The 22,500-nt window shown below is 46.3% G+C and overlaps 1 protein-coding gene across 1 annotated transcript in view; it reads right to left on the bottom strand.

The window, feature by feature from the left end:
• The window catches only part of drp2 (dystrophin related protein 2), a gene marked incomplete at its 3' end in the record, with an annotated part of 68,351 nt that overhangs the window by 43,039 nt on the left and 2,812 nt on the right, over window positions 1-22,500 (bottom strand). Inside the window, exons 2-6 of the mRNA XM_080007930.1 lie at window positions 12,527-12,683; window positions 6,775-6,895; window positions 5,953-6,064; window positions 2,933-3,089; window positions 2,039-2,185 (exon numbers count right to left, since the gene is read on the bottom strand). Of these exons, the coding sequence (XP_079864056.1) occupies window positions 2,039-2,185; window positions 2,933-3,089; window positions 5,953-6,064; window positions 6,775-6,895; window positions 12,527-12,683 (694 nt within the window). The remainder of the gene's footprint in view (window positions 1-2,038; window positions 2,186-2,932; window positions 3,090-5,952; window positions 6,065-6,774; window positions 6,896-12,526; window positions 12,684-22,500) is intronic.

Below are 22,500 nucleotides of genomic sequence, written 5' to 3' on the forward strand. Positions count from 1 at the left end.
AGGTTCTGCCAAACACGGCGGAGACGAATCCATTTGAAGTGTTGTATAAAGAAAGAGGGAGCGTTAGACAATCAGAGAGAGAGAGAGAGCGAGAGAGAGAGAGAGAGAGGTGGAGGGAAAGCGGATGGATGGAGCCGTCTCATAAAACACGGCGCGAGTGTAAACTTTTCTTTTTCGAGAACATGCTCCGCAGCACGCACACACTGCGCTGCTCGCCGGCCGAAAAAAATAATTAAACTCTGTAATCTGGGGCCAGATGCCGAGTGGCTTGGACTCATATAAAGCTGGTTTTAATGTGGTGTGGAGGAGCCTTCTGCCAAATGTGCCTCCTGCACATTCTATTTTCTGTAGAGGCAATTTGGGAAGCCGTAAGGAAGACAAACGATTGAATTACCCGAGAAATATGAGAAATACTCGCGTGAAATGCATTTTTATTGGCGTTTAGAGGAGCCAACGCAACCAACAAGAGATGCTAATGGGATTCAACCTTCCATACATTTTAATTAATGACAAGCGAAAGATGGAGAGATGAAGAGTAAGGTCCGCTCCGTTGTTTTGGGTCTTTGGCACCGAATCACAGCAGGACAGATGCCAGGACAGCGCGGCGTTCTCACACCGAGCAAACGGAAAAATCCCAGGATGAGGCGAGGCGACGAGGGGGGGAGGGCGAGAGAGGGGGAGAGAGAGGGAGAGAGAGAGACAGAGAGAGCGAGAGAGAGAGAGAAGCCACAGAGGTGACGCTGTAAAGCTGCGGCGCCGAAGGTTATCTTGTAATGAGGGGAGGCTGAGGAAAGGTCGACTGGATTCTAAAGGGGGAAATTCTAACCCCAAAGAAAAGGCCGTGGAGTCCCCGTACATCTCCAGGCCGGGACCGCCGCCTCGCTTCCGAATCACAGCGCCGGAGCCACGTGATAATAACAATCAATCAGAATCTTGACATCTTCCGGCGGTTTGCTGATATGAGCTTAAGAAAGAACCATAAAGTGTTTGCGACAGGGCATTTCGAGTCCCTCTTCAACCACTTTGTGGAAAAAAAAAAAAAAAAAGAAAGAAAAACCTGCGGCAGATGCCCAAAAACTTGCACTTTTTTTGTTTTGTTAAGAAGAGAGCTGGCGAGAGGAAAAAGAGGAAGGCCAGAGAGAAGGTTTATGGATGTGGTGAGGGAGGCAGTTGGTGTAAGGGAGGAAGATGCGCAGAACAGAAGCTATTGGAGGCGGATGATCCGCTGTGGCGACCCCTAACGGGAGCAGCCCACAGAATAAGGAGAAGAAGAAGAAGAGAGCCGGCCATGAAAGCACAGAGGAACCCTGCAGTTCGCTTTTCCGGCAACTGAAGGGTTAAGGTGTGCTTCCATTTCACACACGCTAAAAAAACAAAACAAAAAAAAACAACAGCTCTGTGCAACATTTAGTCATCTGCACCACAACACAACAGCGCATAATGATGATGAGCATTCTGATTGAAATGCTTTGTATGAAATTGAAATAGAAAATATAGGGGAGGGAAATTGGCCAATTCTGGTATTCACTAACAACTTCCACAGTGTCTTCCACAGCCAGCGTAATTATTGTCATCATCATCACAACTTACCCAACCCAATCCTCAGCCCTAACGGCGGTAAGGCATACAGTATACTTACAGGAAGACGATAGGGCTTGTTTTGCATAAGGGGTGTGTGTCATTATGAAGCCACACCCAGGAACAAATTTTTGTGAAAAAAGTTAACGTAGGGGCCAGAGCATGGTGATTCATTTTAAGTGTGCTGAGTGACCGGTTTCCTAGAAGAAAATTTTAAAAATATAACAAAAATAACAAAATGGTGTGGTCCGAGACACATGTCGATCTTTCAAATTAAAAGTCCCTTATTTAGAGCCAAGACATTGGCTGTCGGGGCGAAAGACGTTCCGACGATCCTGAAATTTCAGTATCATTTTCAGTATATTTCTAGACTGCCACTCCTCAGGGCCATTTTTTTTAAGCTATTTGTTTCCGCTAACTGGCCTCCTGCTGCCCGGGCGATGGCACACGATAGCAGTACCTGAAGGAGCTTCCATCGGCTGTTGAGGTGCTCCAGGGCGCGGGAGTTTTCCATGGACAAATGGACGTCAGAGATGGCCAGCTGGTGGGCCAGGTCGTTGATGTGCTTCATGCCCTCCTTCACCTGGGCCAGCTCCTCCTTGAACAACTGCAACAGTGTGAGCGCGTGAATGTGTGTGTGTGTGTGTGTGTGTGTGTGTGTGTGTGTGTGTGTGTGCGGGAAAAGACAGAACGAGAAATATAAGGAAGGAAGAGATAGAGAGAGAGAGAGAGAGAGAGAGAGAGATCTTCACAGAGTTGTCAAAAATGGGGTTCATGCAATATGCTTCTCGTAACCTAATCCCATGCGTCACTAATAACAGTGTTTGGCCAGATTAGTGTTTTTAAATACATGCACACTCCTGTTTGCACTGTACGCTTGCCCAATGTGTGTGTTTGTGCATCCACAGCATGTGTGTGAGCACAGATGAGGCCGGTCGACAAGCTTGCCCCCGGAGTCCTGGCTGAACATGTGCTGGCTGTGACAGGAGTCCAAACAGTGACATGATTATTGTGAAGTGCCCTCACTTCTAATGAATAGCTCGGCTCAATTATAGCCGGGCTGCCGCGCCCACGCCCGGCCAGGCAGCGCATGGCGCTCCGCAATGACTAAACCAATGACCCGCCATTTGTTCAACAGCGTTATATCAAACGAGGGCCGTCTATCTCACCGTGTCAAGGACTATCAAGTGTCTCTCATCACCATCTGCCAGATCAAAGCTAAGCTACCAGGGATGAGGAAATCGAATAACTACGACGCACATGTCAAATCAGCAGCTGTTAGTGATTTGGCAGCGGGGGGGTGGGGTGATAGAGTCACTTTGGACAAAAAAAACAAAAAACAAATGCCCCCTACTTTAGTGGCGTCGATGTGGTCCTGCAGGGAGTCGATGAAGAGGTCTCCCACGGGTTCCCAGGCATCTCGGACCCCCTCCGCCTGCTCCAGGGCGATGGCCAGCTCCTCCATGGTCGCCTGGGTCTGCAGCAGGCGCTCCAGGGTCCTGTCCATGTGTCTGGGAAACGGGGTTTTAAGGCCGCGGTAAACTCAAAGGGGTGGTTTTCGCGGACACAGATCAGGCCTTTTCATCTCGACTACCTAAAATGCTAGTATATAGCTAATTAACATAAATGAAGCAACGTCCCAGAAAGGCATTTTTAAATTCTGGATTAATCTAAGTAGGATTAGTTCATTCCTGATTTATATTAAACCACGTCTGCGAAACTGCCCCAAAGTGTTTTTATCCAGTTTACCCGTTACATGTACTAAAATATTGTATTTAGCTAGAATACATAGAGGATTAGTTGCAATCACTTCTGAAATCTTCACACGGCCCCCGGATCCATGTGGCAATGTGGAACCACGTTATTTACCTGCCTTTGTTGCAAAAAAAACATCTTTAAAGTTGTTATCTCGCTGTATATGTTTGTTCGCCCATTTGCCTGCCTACAAGGTTATTTTTCCCTCTAAAAAAAAATAAAAATAAAAATGAACTCAAACCGAAGCTAAAGCTGAACTGCTGACCTCATGCTCATTGAAGTACGGCCACAGAGACAACTGCGGTGAAGTTGAACGCATGGCAGCATGGCGTCATGCTAGAAAGGTTGACCTACTCTCCAAAGAAAACCACCACGACAACTTTCCACTGGTAAAACCATGCAAAATACTCAGTTGGTCCACCCATGCATCCGTTTTCTTTAACCACTTAGCCTTCAATTGTCACCTTTGCTTCACAATAACTGACCTTTTCTATGCCTCAATCTTTCTAACTGTGGGGGACCCCCAATCCCCCTCCAGCCTCCACCAAAAACAGAATCTCGCTGCAGACTGCAGATTTTAGAATGAATATCTAAGTGAATGGAAGCTGACCTGACTTCGGAACCGTATTAAGTCGACCATGACTCATTCCATCAAAATTTGGAGAAGGAATACTTTTAAGCACGTGTAGCAGTAGACTGGGAAGGGGATTCTCAGGGCAATCGTCAGAATTTAGCAACCCCCTTCACATTACTGGGAGTCTTCAGATTTGATTAATTAGCGGAAATATTGCTTAATGTAGCTTTAATAGTGCTTAATTTACTACAGATTAAATTAATGTTACCGTAGCCATATTTTGTCATCTGCCTACATCCATTTATATCACCAAGCTCCAATCTGGCCTATTGGCAACCACTAGGAATTGCAATGCCATTATCTCACAAGGTCAAGCCACACTCCTCAATATCTTTCTCCCCACGCGCCGTGTTAGCCGCTGGACAAAATAGCCGAGCAAAGGTACCGTTAAACTAACAGAATCACACTCAGAGCCAAAGCAATCAATGCAGCAAAAGGTGGCTCATATCCACGCGGTAACAGAATCCTGGCAGGGATGTGAACGTGCAATAGCCGAACGCACAGTTGAATCTAAATTTTCAGTAACCTGCATTAATGGAACATGAGAATTCCTGCAGTTTCTTTGCAATTTTGCGCGTCCTCTAAATCATAAAAATGCATGTGTGGAGGACCAAGGGGCGTGTCAAGCACCGGCTGCAGACGACGGCACGGTTCCCTTGGGCAGAGACTCCCACAAGTAGGGGTTTAGGGAGCGAGACTGAGTCTTTCTTTCTGTGCTTTGCCAACAAGGCGAGAGTTTCTTTATTATAAGGACGGACAAAAAGACTCGCTGGCCACAAGTATAAATAATAGATGATAACAATGATTTCGGGCGCAGGGCGCTGATTCGGCCGATTCGAGGCAGCTTGGCGGCGGTGGGAAAGGGAATCGTACTGTCGCCTGCAGCCAGTGCTACAGCACGTTTCCCAGGAAATACTGTACCTAAATGTAATTCATCATGATTTTGTTATAACTTCTGGGCAAAATATATATATATATATAGTATATATTTATCTGTGTCAGATATGATATCTTTATATCAGTCAACGACTCAGACTTCAGTGAGAATTCAGCTGCATATGACAAGAATAAAGAGTCGGTATCGGCTCAAACTCAACAAAAATGACTCACACAAGACCATTAGCCTTTAAACCATTGTCTGAAAATTGGAGTGTTTTTCTAATTTCATTTCATTTTCATAACGTGTGCTCCTGCCCTGGAGTGACACTGACTGACAACGAGCACCACAGATCGGACCGAATTGTTCACCGCATTCTCCATTCATAGCAGTCGCCATTGGCTTTGGCTTCAAAGAGGCCAGGACTCTTGGTCCAAACCATGGGGTTGGTCACACGTCAAGAACGTGGCACTGCGATAAAACCTTCAGGGTCGCCAACATCAATGTGCATCATGGACCCTGACAACACACCTAAAAGGCTTTGTACGAACCCGGAGCTAATTCCGCTTCTTTTTGTGCAGCACATTTTGACATTCATTACCTTCTCTCAGTTTTGACAGTCATTACCTTAATTCAATATTGGGGACTCCCGGCGCGCAATTGATTTTACCTCTAAATTAGTGTTATGGCAGCACGAAATGATTCATCTCACATATACTCCTTTACAACTTCAATTCATCAAAGTGATGAATGACAAATAAGGACGCTGAGTATGTGTTTTCGAGCGGCGCAGACTCTTAATAAATTATTCACTCGTTGGCGCTCTGATAAAAAGGAAACTAACCTCAGTATTGATGTTCACTGTCTATTTGTGAACATATTTCAGAATGGTTGTTTGTCTTAAAAAGGTTACTCTGGGCAGAGAAACATCGTAGGATGGTCAGATACGGTAGACACTTGACTCAAGACTATAGATGCACAGGATATCCCCCTGCTCCACCTACCAATCCCCAACCAGCCTTCACCAACAAGTCTGTCTTTTAAACCATTCCTCACCGCCAGTGGCTGAACATTCGCAGCACGAGGTTTAGAGGATAGGGTGCCCGACCTGTGGCGGTCCACGCAGCGGGCCGTCAGCTTCTCCCACAGGTCGCTGGCCACGTTGGCCTGCTTCCATACCGAACGGCTCACATTTAGGATCCGTCGCCGCGGTGACACCTCTGCAGCGAGAGAGGTACATGAGGCCGGAGCCGGGCTTCGGAGGGGATGAAAGCTTAAAAAGGTGAAAAGGATCAGGCGAGCGGTGGGGCAGAATGAGCGCAGACCGAAACACAGTTTGTGATCAGGTGGAAGGAGGGAGGGGGAGGGGAGGGGGAGATGGAGCGGCGGCAGGCGGAGGAGGAGGAGGGGGAAAGACATCGACTGAAGAATAAAGAGGAGATGAATTTGAAACAGTGGATGTGGCTCGGTTAATTTGTTTGCAGAGTTGGGAGAAAAGGCTTGACAGACTAAATGATATGATCGACAAACAGACGGACAGACGGACTATATGGGTCTATATGCACGGGGGAGTATCGGGTAGAGGCAATGGGTTAGTCCCCTAGAGTTCAAGCTGCTGTGGAGAAGCCAAACGGAGCGGGGCGAATAAGGGGGTGGAGAAACAACACCGCCTACTGTAATATTGATCTGAGCAGATGGTGATGCGGAGCCATTGAACAGAAGCTAATTGGTGCTGACCTTGACGCTTTCCCCCAAACACAGCGAGACATCAGAGGACCCATCACTACTCATAACAGATAATGGGAGATCTCACCTGCATGGGTCCGACCTACGTAAATAGATTCGGGCTGTTGTGAGTGAGTGTGATGTTTTGGCTAGCGCGACAGTCGGCGCAGAGTGGGGGAGTGGGGTCGTGGGGGTGTGGGCAGACCTTTTCCATCGGGCAGGGTCTCCTCGGGCTCCTGGAATGGGTGCTGTGCCAGGAAGGCCTGGGCCGCCTCCAGGACCGAGTAGATGAAGGGCCCCCGAGACTTGACATCCTCCATGAACGCCTGCCGGCAGAGTGATAGGGAAGGGGGGGAGGTGTGTGTGTGTGTGTGTGTGTGTGTGCATGTGTGTGTGTGTGTGTGTGTGTGTGTGTGTGTGTGTGCGTGCGTGCGTGCGTGCGTGTGTGTGTGTGAGTAAGAGAGGGAAGTTGGGGGTTGGAAGAATTAAAAAATATAGATAAAAGTCTGCCACACACACACACAGACACACACACACACACACACACACACACACACACACACACACACACACACACACACACACACACACACACACACACACACACACACACACACAGACACATACACACACAGGACAACACAGACATACAAAGACAGCAAAGTAAAGAAAAACCCGCAGGCGTACATAACCACAAATTTGCATACATGTACACTTCAACTTTAATGTACTCTCACAGACACGTGCGCACACACACACACACACGCTCAAGCACGCATACACACGCACACGCACACACACACACACACACACACACACACACACACACACACTCACTCAAGACTCATGTGGCTGAGTGCTTGTGAAAGCCCGTGGCAAAATAGGAGGCAACGTCTCCTTGGAGCATTGGTCAGCTGGCCCATCCACAAAGAACATGCAATTAGCTGGTGAGCCGAGGTCTAGTAGCCCACATTTGATGCTCTCTATGCAAACTTCAATTAGCAGCACTGAGCGGAGCAGCAGTGATGGCTAAACCCCAGGAACAGCCCGCTAGACACGATAGCGCTCCACCCGCAGACTCACACGGACTCTATTGAACTGGCCCACACCAGACAATACCATGCAAACATGCAGCAGTGTGGGAGCTGCATTAGGAGATAAGATTCCTGGTGTTTTTATTGCAAAAACCGATTCCTCCCCTCCCGTTCTCGTCTTTCCTTCCCCTTCCCCACCCCCTACGCTTTTGCTCCCTCTATCATCTGTTTCAAACACCCCAGTTCTCGCTCACAAATTCTCACTCTCTTTTTGATTCAGCCATCATCTACCCGCCCCACCCCTCCCCGTGGTTTAGCCTCTTTTCCTCCTCTCAAGCGTTTCATTCTATCCGTCCCTTTCTTTAGGAGCTTTGCAGCCAGAAGTGGAGCTGAGAGTTGAGATTCCCTGAGCCAGCCGTCATGTTAAAACTTTAATTCCAGCTAAATTTCACACTCAGAGGCGCCATCTTTGTTTGAATAAACATTAAGAGCAAAGTCCTCTGATCAGATTAAGATAAAGTATGCATGGGAGAGGAGAAGTTAGATAGAGGAAAGGACTTCAGCGACTCCTTCTGAACATGTTTATGTCACTCGATTTAGTGCTGCTCAGCCCCTGGGGAGGGGGTGTCCCACTCTGCGCTTTCTCACAAACAGAGAAAAAAAAAAAAAAAAAAAAGATTCTCATTTCAATTTTGCCTCTCTTCTGAGGCTGCTGGGTGGATTCTGCTGGAGCAACAGAATCATCCTTCCCCAAGCACAGACTCGTCCCCACTGCCAAACACACAATCCCAAATCCTCCTGCATGTGCGCACGCACACACACACACACACACACACACACACACACACACACACACACACACACACACACACACACACACACACACACTCCCGAAATACTCCCTCATACTGTGCACACATGTCCCCAACCAAAGACGCAAGTACACCTGCACACACATACACATACAGGCAGTTGCACAGAGGCATGGAGGGAATCCAACTCACATATATGACAAAATACATCAGAATAAACCCACTTAAGATCAATAATTCACATTTCTTAAAACGCTTTAATTCTCCATAGAAAACTGGGATGCAAATTCCCTCTCTGCCATGTTGGAAAAAAAAGTTTTAGAGCGACCAGATGCTTGGGGAGCAGAGGCATTGGATTATAAAGGAGTGCCACACAGAAAATGGGACATTTGAGAGGAAGGCAGTAGGGGCATGGAGGAGGGGAGAGGAGGATGAGAAGAGGGGAGGAGGGGAGAGGAAAGGAGGGGAAGAGAGGAGAGGGGGAGGAGGAGGGGAGAGGAAGAGGAGGGGAGGGGAGGAGAGAAGAGGAGAGGAAAGGAGGGGAGGCGAAGAGAGGAGGGGAGGAGGAGGAGGGGAGAGGGAGAGGAGGGGAGGGGAGGAGAGATGGGAGAGGAAAGGAGGGGAGAGAGGAGAGGGGTGTGAGGAAAGAAAAGGAATGAAGAGAAGGAGGGGAGGAGAGCAAATGAGAGGACAGTAAAGGAGAGGAAAAGAGCAGAAATGAGAGGAGGAGGAGAGGAGAAGGAGGAGAGGAAACGAGGGGCAAGGAGAGGAGAGAAGAGGAAGGGAAAGGGAGAGGAGGGGAGGAGAATAAATGAGGGGAGATCAAACGAACGCAGAGGAAGAGAAGTGATGAGGAGGATGAGGAGGAGAGAAGGACGGGGAGAGGAGAGGAGGGGAGGAAAGGAGAGGACAGGGGTGAGAGGAAAGGAGGAAAGGGGAGGAGATCAGGAGAAGCGAGGAGGAGAGGAGAAGGGCAAAAAGGAGAGGAGAGGAAATGACAGGCGGGGAGGAGGAGAGGAGAAGAGAGGAGAGGGGTGAGAGAAGAGAAGAAAAAAGGAGGAGGAGGAGGAGGAGGAGGAGAAGAGGAAAAAAAGAGAAGGCGGGAGAGGGGAGACGAAAGGAGCGCAGGGGAAGAGAGGAAAGGAGAAGGGGGGGAAGGAGGAGAAGAGGTAGGGAGAGGAGAAAGAGCATAAATGAGTGGAAAGGAGGGGGAGCAAGAGGAGAGGAGATAAAGAGCCAAGGGAAGGAAGGAGGGAGGACTTGGGGGGAGGAAAGGAGCAGCAGGTGGAGAGGAGATGAAAAGAAAGGGGAGGGGAGGGCGCGTGGGGGCCATGGCGCAATGGAGTTCGGTTGTAAACGGGGGAAGCGGCACAGTTCACGGCCCTCGTGGTGCATTTTCTAAAGCTCACGCTTCAGTACGTTTGTAATTACTGAAGCGAGAGCTTAAGTAGCCGCATCAGTGTGGGAGCGAGAGGAGAGGGTAACCATGGTTATTGAAGATGATAGGAAGCGAGGAGCGAGCGGATGAGGAAAGGGCGGGGCAGGAAATAGAAGCAAGGGAGGAGAGAAGGAAAGAAAAGCGTGAGGGAAGGAGGTGAGAAGTGGGCCAGGAAAAGAAAAGAAAAGGGAAAAAATAACAGTACAGTATGCGTTATATATATCCATAGTATCCATAGTGTCGTGGCGGGTATTTGTTTTTGTCCTGTTAATTGCTAAATTGATTTTTACGGAGCAGCCAGCCTGGAAAAGCCGAGGAGGGGGAGGGGGAGAACAAACTTCTCGCTGTCAATATCAGGTCCCGTTCAGACACAGTGCCGGGCTGGCAGTCGAGGAAAATTGGAACAAGGGAGAAAAAGAGTACTCTGGTGTAGTTACAGAACCAATTAGAAAGTGTGTGTGTGTGTGTGTGTGTGTGTGTGTGTGTGTGTGTGTGTGTGTGTGTGTGTGTGTGTGTGTGTGTGTGTGTGTATGTGTGTGTGTGTGTGTGTGTGTGTGTGTGTGTGTGCGTGTGTGTGTGTGTGCTTATGTGCCTGCAATGCCTCCAGTTGGCGAGAGATATCACCGAGACAAGAACTGAGGTGATTTCCCAGAAATTGAAAGATGGAACATCCTAACAGCTCCGGGAGGAATTCTCCAAAATATCACCTGTCGCAGAGGAAGTTATTCGCTTCACATGGAAACACAATACAGGCAGACAGACAGACAGACAGACAGACAGACAGACAGACAGACGGAGAGACAGACAGACACACACATGGCCAAAAATAAAAAACTAAAGAGCGCATCAAAAAATTACAAAAACTTCCATTTATTACAGATGTTTCGTATCATATTTGAAAATGATTGCATTCAAATTGTGTCTCGCCTCATTTTATTTGAGACACAATCAGACAGGGCCACGTAACAAGTTAATTAAGCAAGATATCAGCTGAGACACTCCCAGACTAATCCATTGGGGAATGCATTTCACCACTGGGCAGCTTAAAAACACAGGTGAGCCATTCTTTCCCCTTAGATCTGTTCCACACTGTTTCACAGCCAAGATGCTGAACGGAAGATATTATTTTAACGGATAACTGAACACTCACTAATTGGTAACAGTATAAAGCTTCCACTGCAGTGGAATGTGGATGTGTGTGTGTGTGTGTGTGTGTGTGTGTGTGCCTGTGATACTTCAGTGGAACGCCACAGCCACCTGAGGCTCTGCGGGCAAGGTCACGAGAAAGGAAAACCGACCAGTCCTGATAAGACAGAAAGCAGAACCTGATTGATAGTGTGAGAGAAAAATGCAATAATTGATGCTTTGCTGTTGTCTGTGATGGAACCAAGGACGGTCAGGCGGCCTTGTATTCAGTGAAGCTGCTTTCACACACAGACAGTTGCCCTTTCACACATGTAGTTTCACAACAGGAGATCCAGACGTCCGTATCAGAGGCGTTTACACCTCCTGGAAATACTCTGTTTGGTTCGAGGCGAGGGACGCAGCCTGGGTAGAGCGTGCCGGAGGCAGGATGTGACCCAATGACGCTGCAGAGTTTTCACACAAAGATGGCGGAAGAGGCTACCGACTTTTTTGCTGTTGATACTCCATGTATTTGAATGTCATATAAACTAAAGAGTGGAAAGGAATATAAAGGAAAGCAGAAAGGAGTACGCAGGAGCTACGCTCCGTGCAGGAAGATCCGCACAAAGGTAAATAACTGGCGCATGATAGAGACGTCATCAACACGCGACATTCATTCACGCTGTGAATGCTCCGGACAATTACCTGCTCTGTTCACACATACCGCTCAATTGGACATTACGCAGGCTTTGTATTAGGGTGCTGGGTAAAGTCCGGGTCCGAATCCGGACCCGAGTACAGTCCAAATGATTCAGACTTTTGCATTCACACATACAGCTGCACCGGGTAATGTCGGATAATTTCAGGCTTGCAGTGCATGTGTGAAAGCAGCAAAAAAAAAAGCATAAAACTCTCCTGTTTACGAGAGAGGTTTTCTCCATTTTTAAGTGGGTAAAAGTCAGACATAGATAACACAAGATGTTACATGTATGGCCACACACCCACAACAGTTTTCCACAGGAGGAGCCCCATCTATATAACCAACTGTTTGATGGAATGTTCTTCAGACTTTCTGCAGACTGCCATGCTGTGTATGTTGTGAAATTCTCTTGAGATCTGAATGAATAAGCGTTTGCATTATTGTATTCTGAGACCCAAGGTACATTTTTAGAGAAGCCAGACGTGAGTTTAGCGCCTCACCCGAAGTCTGATTTTCCACAACAGCAGTAACACCACCCAAATATCTGTTTCCGTGGCTGTAAGCTGCCTTGAAATGGTTTATGTTCACCTGACTCTATTCCGCAAATACATTAGTGAAAAGGTAAGCAAACTCTGCCCGTCTCTATATGTGCAAAATCCCTCAGGCTTTTACTCCAAATGTAAATGTCACTCAGTTGTACCAATTGGAATAACGAGGAGATGATTACACTTTTGTGCTTCCTCACCTCTAGGAATAACTACTCAGGCGATAGTGTCCTTGAGCCCAAATGTCAGACATTTTGAGTGTATTTGAGCTGAGAGATAATATTTTGGGTCTGCGTGTGGTACCTGATGAAACTCCCTCTGGTGCTGGACGGCCCCAACATCGCCCCCTATGGGCAACTGTTCCGACAGCTCTTCGTCCTTGGCTGTGAGCCATTCTATGATCTCCTGCAGAGAGATCTGCAGCTTCCCGCTGTTGTCAGAGAAGGCCTCCAGACGCACCCTAAAAAGACAAAACATCACAGACACTCAAATACAGACACACAGAATGGATTATCTAAGCCAAGCAAGGTACTGTATCAACAGAGTACCGCCACCTCTAAAACTTTGCATCAAAGCTGCTTATACCAAAAATGTCAAAATGAATTTATGATGGCCTATTTTCTATGTTAAGATATGGGTTTTTTTCAAGGTTTTATTTTCATTGTTATATTCAAGCTTTCCATTCCTTAATACATCACACTGGATACCCCTGTTCGTCCCTGGTTAAAAGCGGGGAATCAATCCCACGTGTTGCCTTTATTAGTATACATGTACCTATATGGCATCCCATGCACGACAAGGTTAGATATGCAAAGTAGACGAGCGCCGCCTCAAGTAAACTGGGAACAAATAACACAGAGGACGTATTACAGCACGTTGCCACCTGCCAGCAGCGTGAGGAGGGTGAAGGGGGGTTGAAGACGTGCGTGTTTCTATTACGCATAAAAAATACTCAACCTATATATATACTGTTTTTTTGTACACAGTCCAAACAGAGATGAACATTGAAGAATAACACTCCTAAAGGAGAGAACAGGGGCTTAAAGAGAGAATGAGAAAGATAGATCGAAAGAGGGAGACAGAGAAGGAGACAGGGAGAAGGAGAGAGAGTAAGAGGGAGTGTGAGTGAGAGAGAGAGAGAGAGGGGGGAGACTGTTGTCAATATCGACAAACACAAACAGAACAAATTTGGCAGCGTTGCTACAAGTGTGGTCCTCAGGGAAAACATTATTTCACAGCTTATTTGACCAAATCTTTGGATCTGGCCGTTCAATACGTAGATTGGACTATTCGGCAGCATCACTTCCGAAACGAATTACAGTTTTCCGAGTTCTCGTGCACGCGGCATCACCTCCAAAACAAATTACAGTTTTCCGAGTTCCTGTGAACGCAGCATCGCTTCACTCGCACTCGGAGAGCCGTGTCCGCGTCTTCGAATACAATATACCAGTCCATAATTCCCCTTATTTAAAATTCCTCATTGAAACGTCATCAATGTGCATTTACATAAGCTTCTATCTGTTTTATCCTGTTATTGTAATGCATACTAACCGGCAAAAAAAAATAAAAAATAATTGAAGAATCTCAGCCGACTGACGGCTCTCCTACAGATGATTAGACTCGTCGACTTTCAGGGGCCGGACCTACAACCACACACAGCTACATGACAAAAAAGTAAGAAGCAGCACATGCGCTGTCTGTCTTCATATCTTCATTATGAATGTGTCCTCCTCAGACGCCATATTAGCAGCGTGCTCATGAATCCCCCGGGGTTTGAATTGGACCCGAGGGAAGTGCAAGGGGGAAGCGCGGGAGAGAAAAAGTCAAGCGAGCAATGGTGTTTTTTTATTGATAGGTTTCTTAGTTCCATAAATAATGGAACGGTAAAGCCAAAGGTCAGCTTGAAGACACATATCTTTAATGGGGAGTCATCTGAAAACATTCACCCATACACACCGCCATTTACCCTTTCATATTTGGATGGGCCAATGAATTGTTAAAAACAGTGTTAAATTGTTCCGGAGAAAGGGTTTTCAACCTGAAAAGAGCATAAGCCTTCAACCTTTATCCACGGTGAGGAGCTGCAGCAGAGCCGGACGTTTCGGAACAATGAGGCGTTCGGAGCGGTTGTGCTATAAACAGTTATAAATAATGGGAACCAACATTTTAATAAGGCCGGGGGTTTCAAAACGGCGAATCTATCCGTTAACAACAGTTCCACAAAGTGGGGACAATTGACAACAAGTATGAAACTGACAGCATGATTGGTGGACTATCTTTACGACATGAAGACAAAGGCGTGGCAATGGGCCAGCATTGCTTTGCCTGCGTTATGCTGTTGGTGCAGCAATCTTTAGCGTCGCACATTATCCCATTAAAACCCCACAGAGCGCTTCGTCTCCTCTGTAACAGTAATGCCGTAATGCTGTAGCCTTCTGCTGATCCCAGAGCTCCGTTTACTGCGGACAGAACTGTATGACAGATGAACTGTTGTATTTGGGCCAATGCGGAGCGGGAGGTAAGAACATAACGGGTTCAAATGCATGTGGGCAACCCCCCCCCCCCCCCATACACACACACACACGCACACGCACACACACACATACAAATACACATACAGACCAGATCAATGGAGGTTTGGATCAGAAGTCACCACCTCTGACTGGCCTATGTCAAAGTAAGGTCATTGATCACAGAGCCACGGCTTTAAAACACCACAAATCACACTCCAGCTTTGGACCTCTCGCATTTACATGAATGCAAATTTTCCAAAAACCTACGCACGCATGCACGCACGCACGCACGCACGCACACACACATTTCTCACCCTGGAAGCAGCTGTGGCTTCCACTGCCTCCATTAAACACACAGAGGCTGGGACAAATAGAGCGCTGCCTGTGCTCTAATGGAATCGTTGGCACCTGGCAGTCGCTGCCAGGCACAACCGCTGCCCGCTACGCCGCTGAGAGGAGAGGGTACAGGCACGCCAGCCTGGGAGGCTGACAGGAGACATTTCATCTCCGGTGGAAACATCACAATATTAATTAAATGGCTATTTATGGAGCACTATCTGCTACACCAAGATGGAATATGCCAGGGATGCGTGTGTGCCTGTATGTGTGGGTCCGCGTGTGATTTTGTATGCATGTCATGCACATTCAGGCAGATCCATGGCAGCCACGATACTTGATGACAAGGCCGGCAATAATCAATGGGAATGGTCTAATGGACACTGGTACTCGGATGCCGGATACCCTCGTTCCTGCTTCCCTTCTCGCTAGACGTGCATTAATAACAGACCCGAGAACCGATCACTATCACCAGAAACACACAGGCGTAGGATTAGGGATCATTTTCACGGCCGATATCGAATCCCCAGCCCTAATTGAACAGTATGAACTTAGAGCATTAGCTTGTGATCATTAGAACATAATTAATGGCATATAATTATGAATCTTGATTGGTAACTTCCAGCATGCCCTGAGGAAATCAAGTCGTTTTTCAGGAATATCTGACATGACATGGCTCTGCGCGTTTTGGGAATTGGGGAATTTCAGCATCGGTCCAATTCTGCAAGCGATTATAACAAAAAAAACAAACAATAGATCTGATGTTGTAGTTAGAACCTCAGAACTGACGTCAATGTGAGATCTGTCACTTTGCAGATCTCTCTAGTTCCAGAGAAAGCCTTATTCGTCGTTTCCAAAAGAGAAGGGAAGGAAAGCGATGCAGGTTTTAAAGCGCTTTTTTTTTTTTACAACTAAAGTAAATAACCTCGTCAAATACAAATCCTATTCCCCACACAGAGAGATTACAGATCGGAGGGAGCTCCTCGGTTTGTCTGATTAATTAATGCTGAGAAGATAGGAACAGCGTGCTGGTTTGCGAAGGGAGCGGCGCTACTGTAGCTCGTCCGTTGCCTTGGGGCCCGCGGTAACATTCTCTTTGAGCACACTGCCATCGCATCTTTTTTTTTTTTTGCGGTTCTGAAAGGACTGAGAAAAAAGAAAGAGGGTGTGTGTGTGTGTGTGTGTGTGTGTGTGTGTGCGCGTGTGTGCATGTGCGTGTGTGCGTGTGTGATGGGTCGAAGCAATGCTTGCATCACTTCTGTCAACATTTATCTGAAAGCATTTTGCAACGCTCGTACAGTATGTATCACTATAGGTCACGCCGCCCGATGCTGCAGTGTTTATGTTTCTATCCCGCTCAACCGTATTTGATAGAAAGTGTTACGTTTACTTCGATTTAAGGTTAGACACTTAAAGAGACAAGGCAGTTATGGCAATCCATCAGATCATCCCTGTTGGGTTAATTACAATACCAGTCGCAGAATTCCATCCAAAAATGCTAATGTTTTGGTTTAACGTCCGGGTTAACCCTCAGTGATCCGTATTGGATCACCGCACATCCACACCGAAAGTTTACTGACCGCAATGCAGGTTTATCAAATCCCCCGCGACCACTTTTCACTTTTTGCTCGAGCGCGATCTTTGCATTCTCCCCGGGAGAGGCGGTCGCCGCCACCAACAACGGAATCAGCATATAGAGGACCCGGATACATAATGCAAATACCTTGAATGACTGTTTCTGGGAAAAAGGCTGAGCTAAATCAAGCGTTGAATATGGGATTCATCCGCAAAATAATCTCACGGATTGCCACTTAAATTAGCAGGGAGAAAGCACCGCGGTGAAAATGATATGACAAGGGAACGCCCTGTGAGCAAAGTGCAGCGTCTGTGGAGGAAAGAGGAGGCTGCCCACCCCTGATATCTGAGTGAGTCACCTCTTTCATTAGCCACGTTAACCAGCTTGCTGAGTGAATCATGAACTCTCCAAAGACACACCCACTTCAAAACATAGATTTGCCAGCGCATGTCCGTCTGACGAGCTTGGTTATTCACGAGAATACAGACCTGCAATGATCAATCAGAGACATTTGCAGTCATATACTGTGGAGGAACGATTATACTATTTGCGGTATGTTTGTCAAATAAATAGGGTTTATCCATTTATTAAGGAGCTTATTTAAAAAAAAAACAGTAATTCTGTTAACAGAGTAATGTATAAATATCTCAATGTCAATTTGTCCTGCTGTCTGGTTTTCTGTGAAAAGAATGCTTATATTCCTATAAGCCTATATAAACATATATATATATATATATATATATAACACTCACACTGGCACACACATAAACTAGCGTGCACGCCTTTACACATAGATGGCCTTGATGGCTCGAATATGACAGCGGAGACACAGTGCAAAAAAGTAGAAGACAGGCAGAGAGTATAGCAGACCACTACCGAAATGATTGTACGGCACTGTCTCACTTTCACCGTACAGACAGCTGTCAGCATGTAAGTGTGTGTGTGTCGGCACGTGCTGCAGAAGGGTGGGTAATTGTGAAAACCTGAACATAAAATAAAGCGTGTAACTACCTCTTTTCCACCATTCCTAGCTAAATGACAACTAAATGCTGTACAATAAATATGCTGTAATATCTACTGGCACACTTGATACATAAGCAGACAATAGCATATCACATACAGGGCGCATATCCCCCAAAAAAGTAGTAGTACAAACATGCATACCTGTTTAGCAGTCAGTCAGCGGGCGACCTACATCATGTGTGCACGTAGCTTGTGGATTATCGATATTTTTTTCATATTTACTGTGTTTGTGCTGTGTATTTTGTTTATTTTCACCCTTCATGATTTCATAATTTATATGGGAAAAATTGCTTCGACATACGACTGTTTTAACATAAGACCGTTCTTATAGAATGAATTACAGTCCTAAGTCGAGGTACTACTGTATAATTATTGTTTAATAAAAAGGGCAAATATAATACAAATTGGGGTCATCACTTGAGACCACAAAGGATCACCACTGTTCCTCAACAAATCATTTTCTGATTTCAATTGAGACTTGGATTTCACTGTCATGAAAACAGCAATCCAGCGTTAAATAGAGCCATCGAGCTTAACACCTTCAATTTCACACTTCCAGATGAACCATTTAACACAGTCATCCAGTTATCCCGAGTGGGATCTCAAAAACGTGATGCTATGAGCATAAAAGAAAAATATTTGAACATATTACTCCATCTTCACAGCTCCCAGCCAGGGTTCTGAAGTCGGGGCTGCCATCCCCCAGTCCATCAGAACGCCAAAACACCCCACCCGGATGCACAAGCAAGAACACAAGAGCGAGGCAGCAGTACGAGATCACAGGAGAGGGAAAAAGAAACAACAAAAAAAAAAACGACCCACAGTCGAAACAAATCCTTTATGCATCTCGGTGTGCAGCTGTGCTATCGGCAGCTGTAGGTGTCCGGGGTTTGGGAAGAATATTAAGTGTGTAAAGCCCTTTGCACTCCTTTAAGCACAATACAACGGCGGCTTTAATGAGGAGCTTCTTAAAGGAGCACAGGAGCGAAAGGGGCGCTGCCTCCGAATTCCGCCGCGTTCCCGCGGATCAAATAGCGCAACGTTCTCATCCTCGCTCTTCCTAAACTCTTCATAAACTCTTCGTGAAATCTAATATTGTGATGTTTTTCTCGAAAACCTGCCCGCTCCTCTGCCTCGCGACAGTGTGCGCACCAAATCTGATTATCCGCCGCAGCTATTCAACAGGAAACCTTCAGCGCCGAGCGTCGTCTGCAAGAGAGTCTGCCTCTGATTTGTTCTGCACCAGAGGACTGTTGCACGGTTTGCAGACGCGCACACACACACACGCACGCACGCACACACACACATACACGCACGCACACACACACATACACACACACACACACACGCAAGCACACACAAACGCACGCACGCACGCACACGCACACACACACACACACACGCAAGCACACACAAACGCATGCACGCGCACAGTAAAGGAATGTACAGACACAAACACACTCCTACATGGCAAACATACTCGCAAACACGCAAACTCACATATCAATTCTTACACACGTACACATTATGTGCTTCTGCATGCGCACACGCATTTCAACATATATATTTCTGCGGAAACACACAGGCAAAAATGCACAGACAAAATCATACAGACACACACACACACACACACACACACACACACACTCGCACACACGTACACACACACAAAGCCGTACAGTTTCAAATTATTTTTCAATTATTCATACAGTAGAACTCTAATTCTCCGGTGGTCTGCCTCATCATTAAAGCTTCTCAAAGTTAGTTTCCAGTGACAGAACAAAAAGAAAAGACTCCCGTCTACTAAATATTCGTTTCCTGGTTCACCACCCACTGGAGCTCAGTACCCAGAGTGAGTTGCAGGCTCCGGGGCCGAGGCACAGTGTGAGGCCCCTGTTGTAGGAATCCGGCGAGACGTGGGATATGGCATAATTTAGTTTCTTCTTTTTTTTAATTATTTTTTAATTTACAAATAGAGCATTACTCAAAAACCACACAGGTCAAACGGGTCCAACTGTGAAATGTGGGTCAAACGCACAGCGTGTGGGTTACCTGTTCAAACAGCATCCGTCAGCATTCTGCAGCAAAGTAGGGGAGATAAACACCAAAGCATACTGAACCGCTTTCCGCACCAGGAAACTGAGCAATTGGATTACAAGGCCTTTGTTATGCACCAGTAAGAGGGAAAGGGAAGCTGATAACTGAATCAACGATTGATTTTTGCATCGCAAATTCACCAGAGGTTCCAGAAAGACTGTTGTGCGTCTGCCTGGCCCCCTCTAGGAGCTCTGTGTTTTGACCCCTGACCTCCGCTAGAATAATCATTAACATGTATTTGGAGCTCGGCAGTGCCCGCAGGCTGTGGAGCCTGCCTGGGGACGCTGTTGGGAAAGTGGGGCGCAGAACCACCACGGGGCTCCTCGCTGAGCCAGAAGACTCTATAGGTGGCATGAGCCGGGGCAGAAGCTTAAAGAGCCTCTAAACCCTGAGGTTTCAGCTCGTCCCACCTCCCCTTTGTCTTTGGAAGAAAGGACCCTTTTAAAGGAAAACTCTGCCAAAGAACGTGGTTGCCAAATACTGTAATGTGGACTAGGGCTGCAGATATTGCTCTATAATCACATCCACATTTTTAATTCTTTATTATTTTTAATATTCTAATATATTCTAAATTTTTATATTTAATTCCGCATGGTTCCGCATCTCCGCAGCGCCAATCAAAGCAATCTCTTCTCCAAACAAAGCAAATAAAAACTCTAGATGTATTTCATTTACTCCGATTCCTGCTGCTGATCACAGATCGCTCCTGAAAAAAATCCCAGCCGCGTTCTCACGGCAAATTCCCCGCGGCCAGGCACAGTCTGCGGGCTGGGAACGTCTGCACTAGAGGACATTCCGTCAGTGATGGTCGGGTTTATTTTTCTCTTTAATGTGTTCACTGTGCAAGAAACTGAATGAACTTATATTGAACCTTATTGCTCATCACATGTGAATTGATTCACTAACGTTAGCCAAATATTTATAATCAATTATTTAAAAAAAAAATAATAATTCACAATCAAATGGCGATTTCATTCATTTAAAAGTGATTTTTTATATATTTGAATTCTATTCAAATTTCGTTCCTGCAGCCCTAGTGTGGACCGTGCGCAAAGTTATTCCCTCGGTACTGGATCAATTTGAATGATTCTGACTCCCAAACAAGGAATTTTGCTTTAAAAGAGATGATGAGGGTGGATAGAGAGATGTGGGGATGGCTTAGAAAAACACTGGGTTTCAGAAGGATGAGCAAAAAGAGGCAGACACTGCGGCAACTGCAGCAAAGAGAGAGCGAAGCAGCAAAGATGGAGTCTGCAAGAGTAGTGCAACACCACCCCAAAAAACTGGGAAAATGAAAAATGACAGAAGCGGCGTAGTAATGACATTGTTACCAGCCCGACCGCAGCACAGACTGAGTCTTCCCTCGCTTTCAGACAGACTCTGAGAGTGGGTGTGTTGGCGGGCCGTGCGGAAAACACATTCACGTCATTCCACCGTGCCACCCCCACCAACAACAGAGGACATTCCCCAGAAGACGGAACACTGGGCACCGCGCCGGCACTCCGCCCAGGCCGGGAGACAAAGCCCTGTGTTGTTCGTGGAGCTAATTTAGTGGAAAGACCGTAATGAACAACGATATGAACTCTACCAGCTAAACTGTTGGTAACATTGGATTAGTAGTAGTAGTAGTAGTAGTAGTACAAGTCCCGTCCAAGGAAATGTCAAAAGGAACCAAACGTCGTCACGGTGACTGCATACACTTCAATCTGAATGCAAATCTGTTTCTTTCCACAGCGGTTCGGACTTGGTCGACATTGAAAATAGTCAAATGTGTGCAGCTGACGGTTTCTTGAGGTTGCTTGAAGACCCAATCTTTGATTTTATTTTTTGTATTTAGTCAGGTGCCAATTCAAAAAAATGCAGCTAAAACAAAATAAATAACAGAAAAAGAAAGACTCTCGTTCACAAAGCAGCCGCAAAGGGTGAGATGCACCGCTGACTGCGCTGCCACGCAAATGGCGTCTTTGTGCTCCGGTACTATTTGCATGTATTTAAATTAGGAATTATTCATAGATTTGGTGCAAAAATGGCGTATGTTGAGGGTAAATAAATAAATGGCCTATGTTGAGGGTAAATGCTCCTGTCGGTGCCACTGACCAAGGCACCGGAAGAGAGAGCTGGGGTTGGGCCCCGGGCACTGCCCTGCGGCTGCCCACTACTCCTCGGTATAGGATGGGTCAAATGCAGAAGACAAATTTCCCCCGGAGGGATTAATAAAGTATAATCAACAAATAAATAAATAAATAAATGAAATAAATAAAAATTTAACGTAACCAAAAAAAAACAACCCATGTGTCCCGCCCCTTGTCAGGCTTTTGATGGGTGTGTGTTAGATTTAAACCAGTTTTGTTCCGTATTCTCCCCACGGGGAAAACTTCATTCCCATGTCATTCTAAAAGAATGAAATGGGAATGAAAAGAGGTGTAAAAGGCATCTCTATTTGGGTTTCAGGGTTGAGGGATTTTTTTTCCCCAAGTCAAAAGCTTAACAACACAAGTGTAAAAGAGTCGAATGAATCACAAACAATGAATCAAAAGATGATGTTCAGCAACAGTCAAGGGCTTAAATAAACTCGTGAAAACCGTCTTACATCACAAATGAGCTTGGCTGACATAAAAGCCACCTCCAGTCTAATCTGTCACAGACATCTGAATAACAACATTACTCTGGAAATCTACGTCTTCATCTGTTGTCCTTAAAATGTCCCCGCTGAATTAGACGTTTTGGTACGA

Source organism: Zeus faber (genome assembly GCF_960531495.2).
Source record: "Zeus faber genome assembly, chromosome: 10".
In the NCBI taxonomy this organism is placed as follows: Eukaryota; Metazoa; Chordata; class Actinopteri; order Zeiformes; family Zeidae; genus Zeus; species Zeus faber.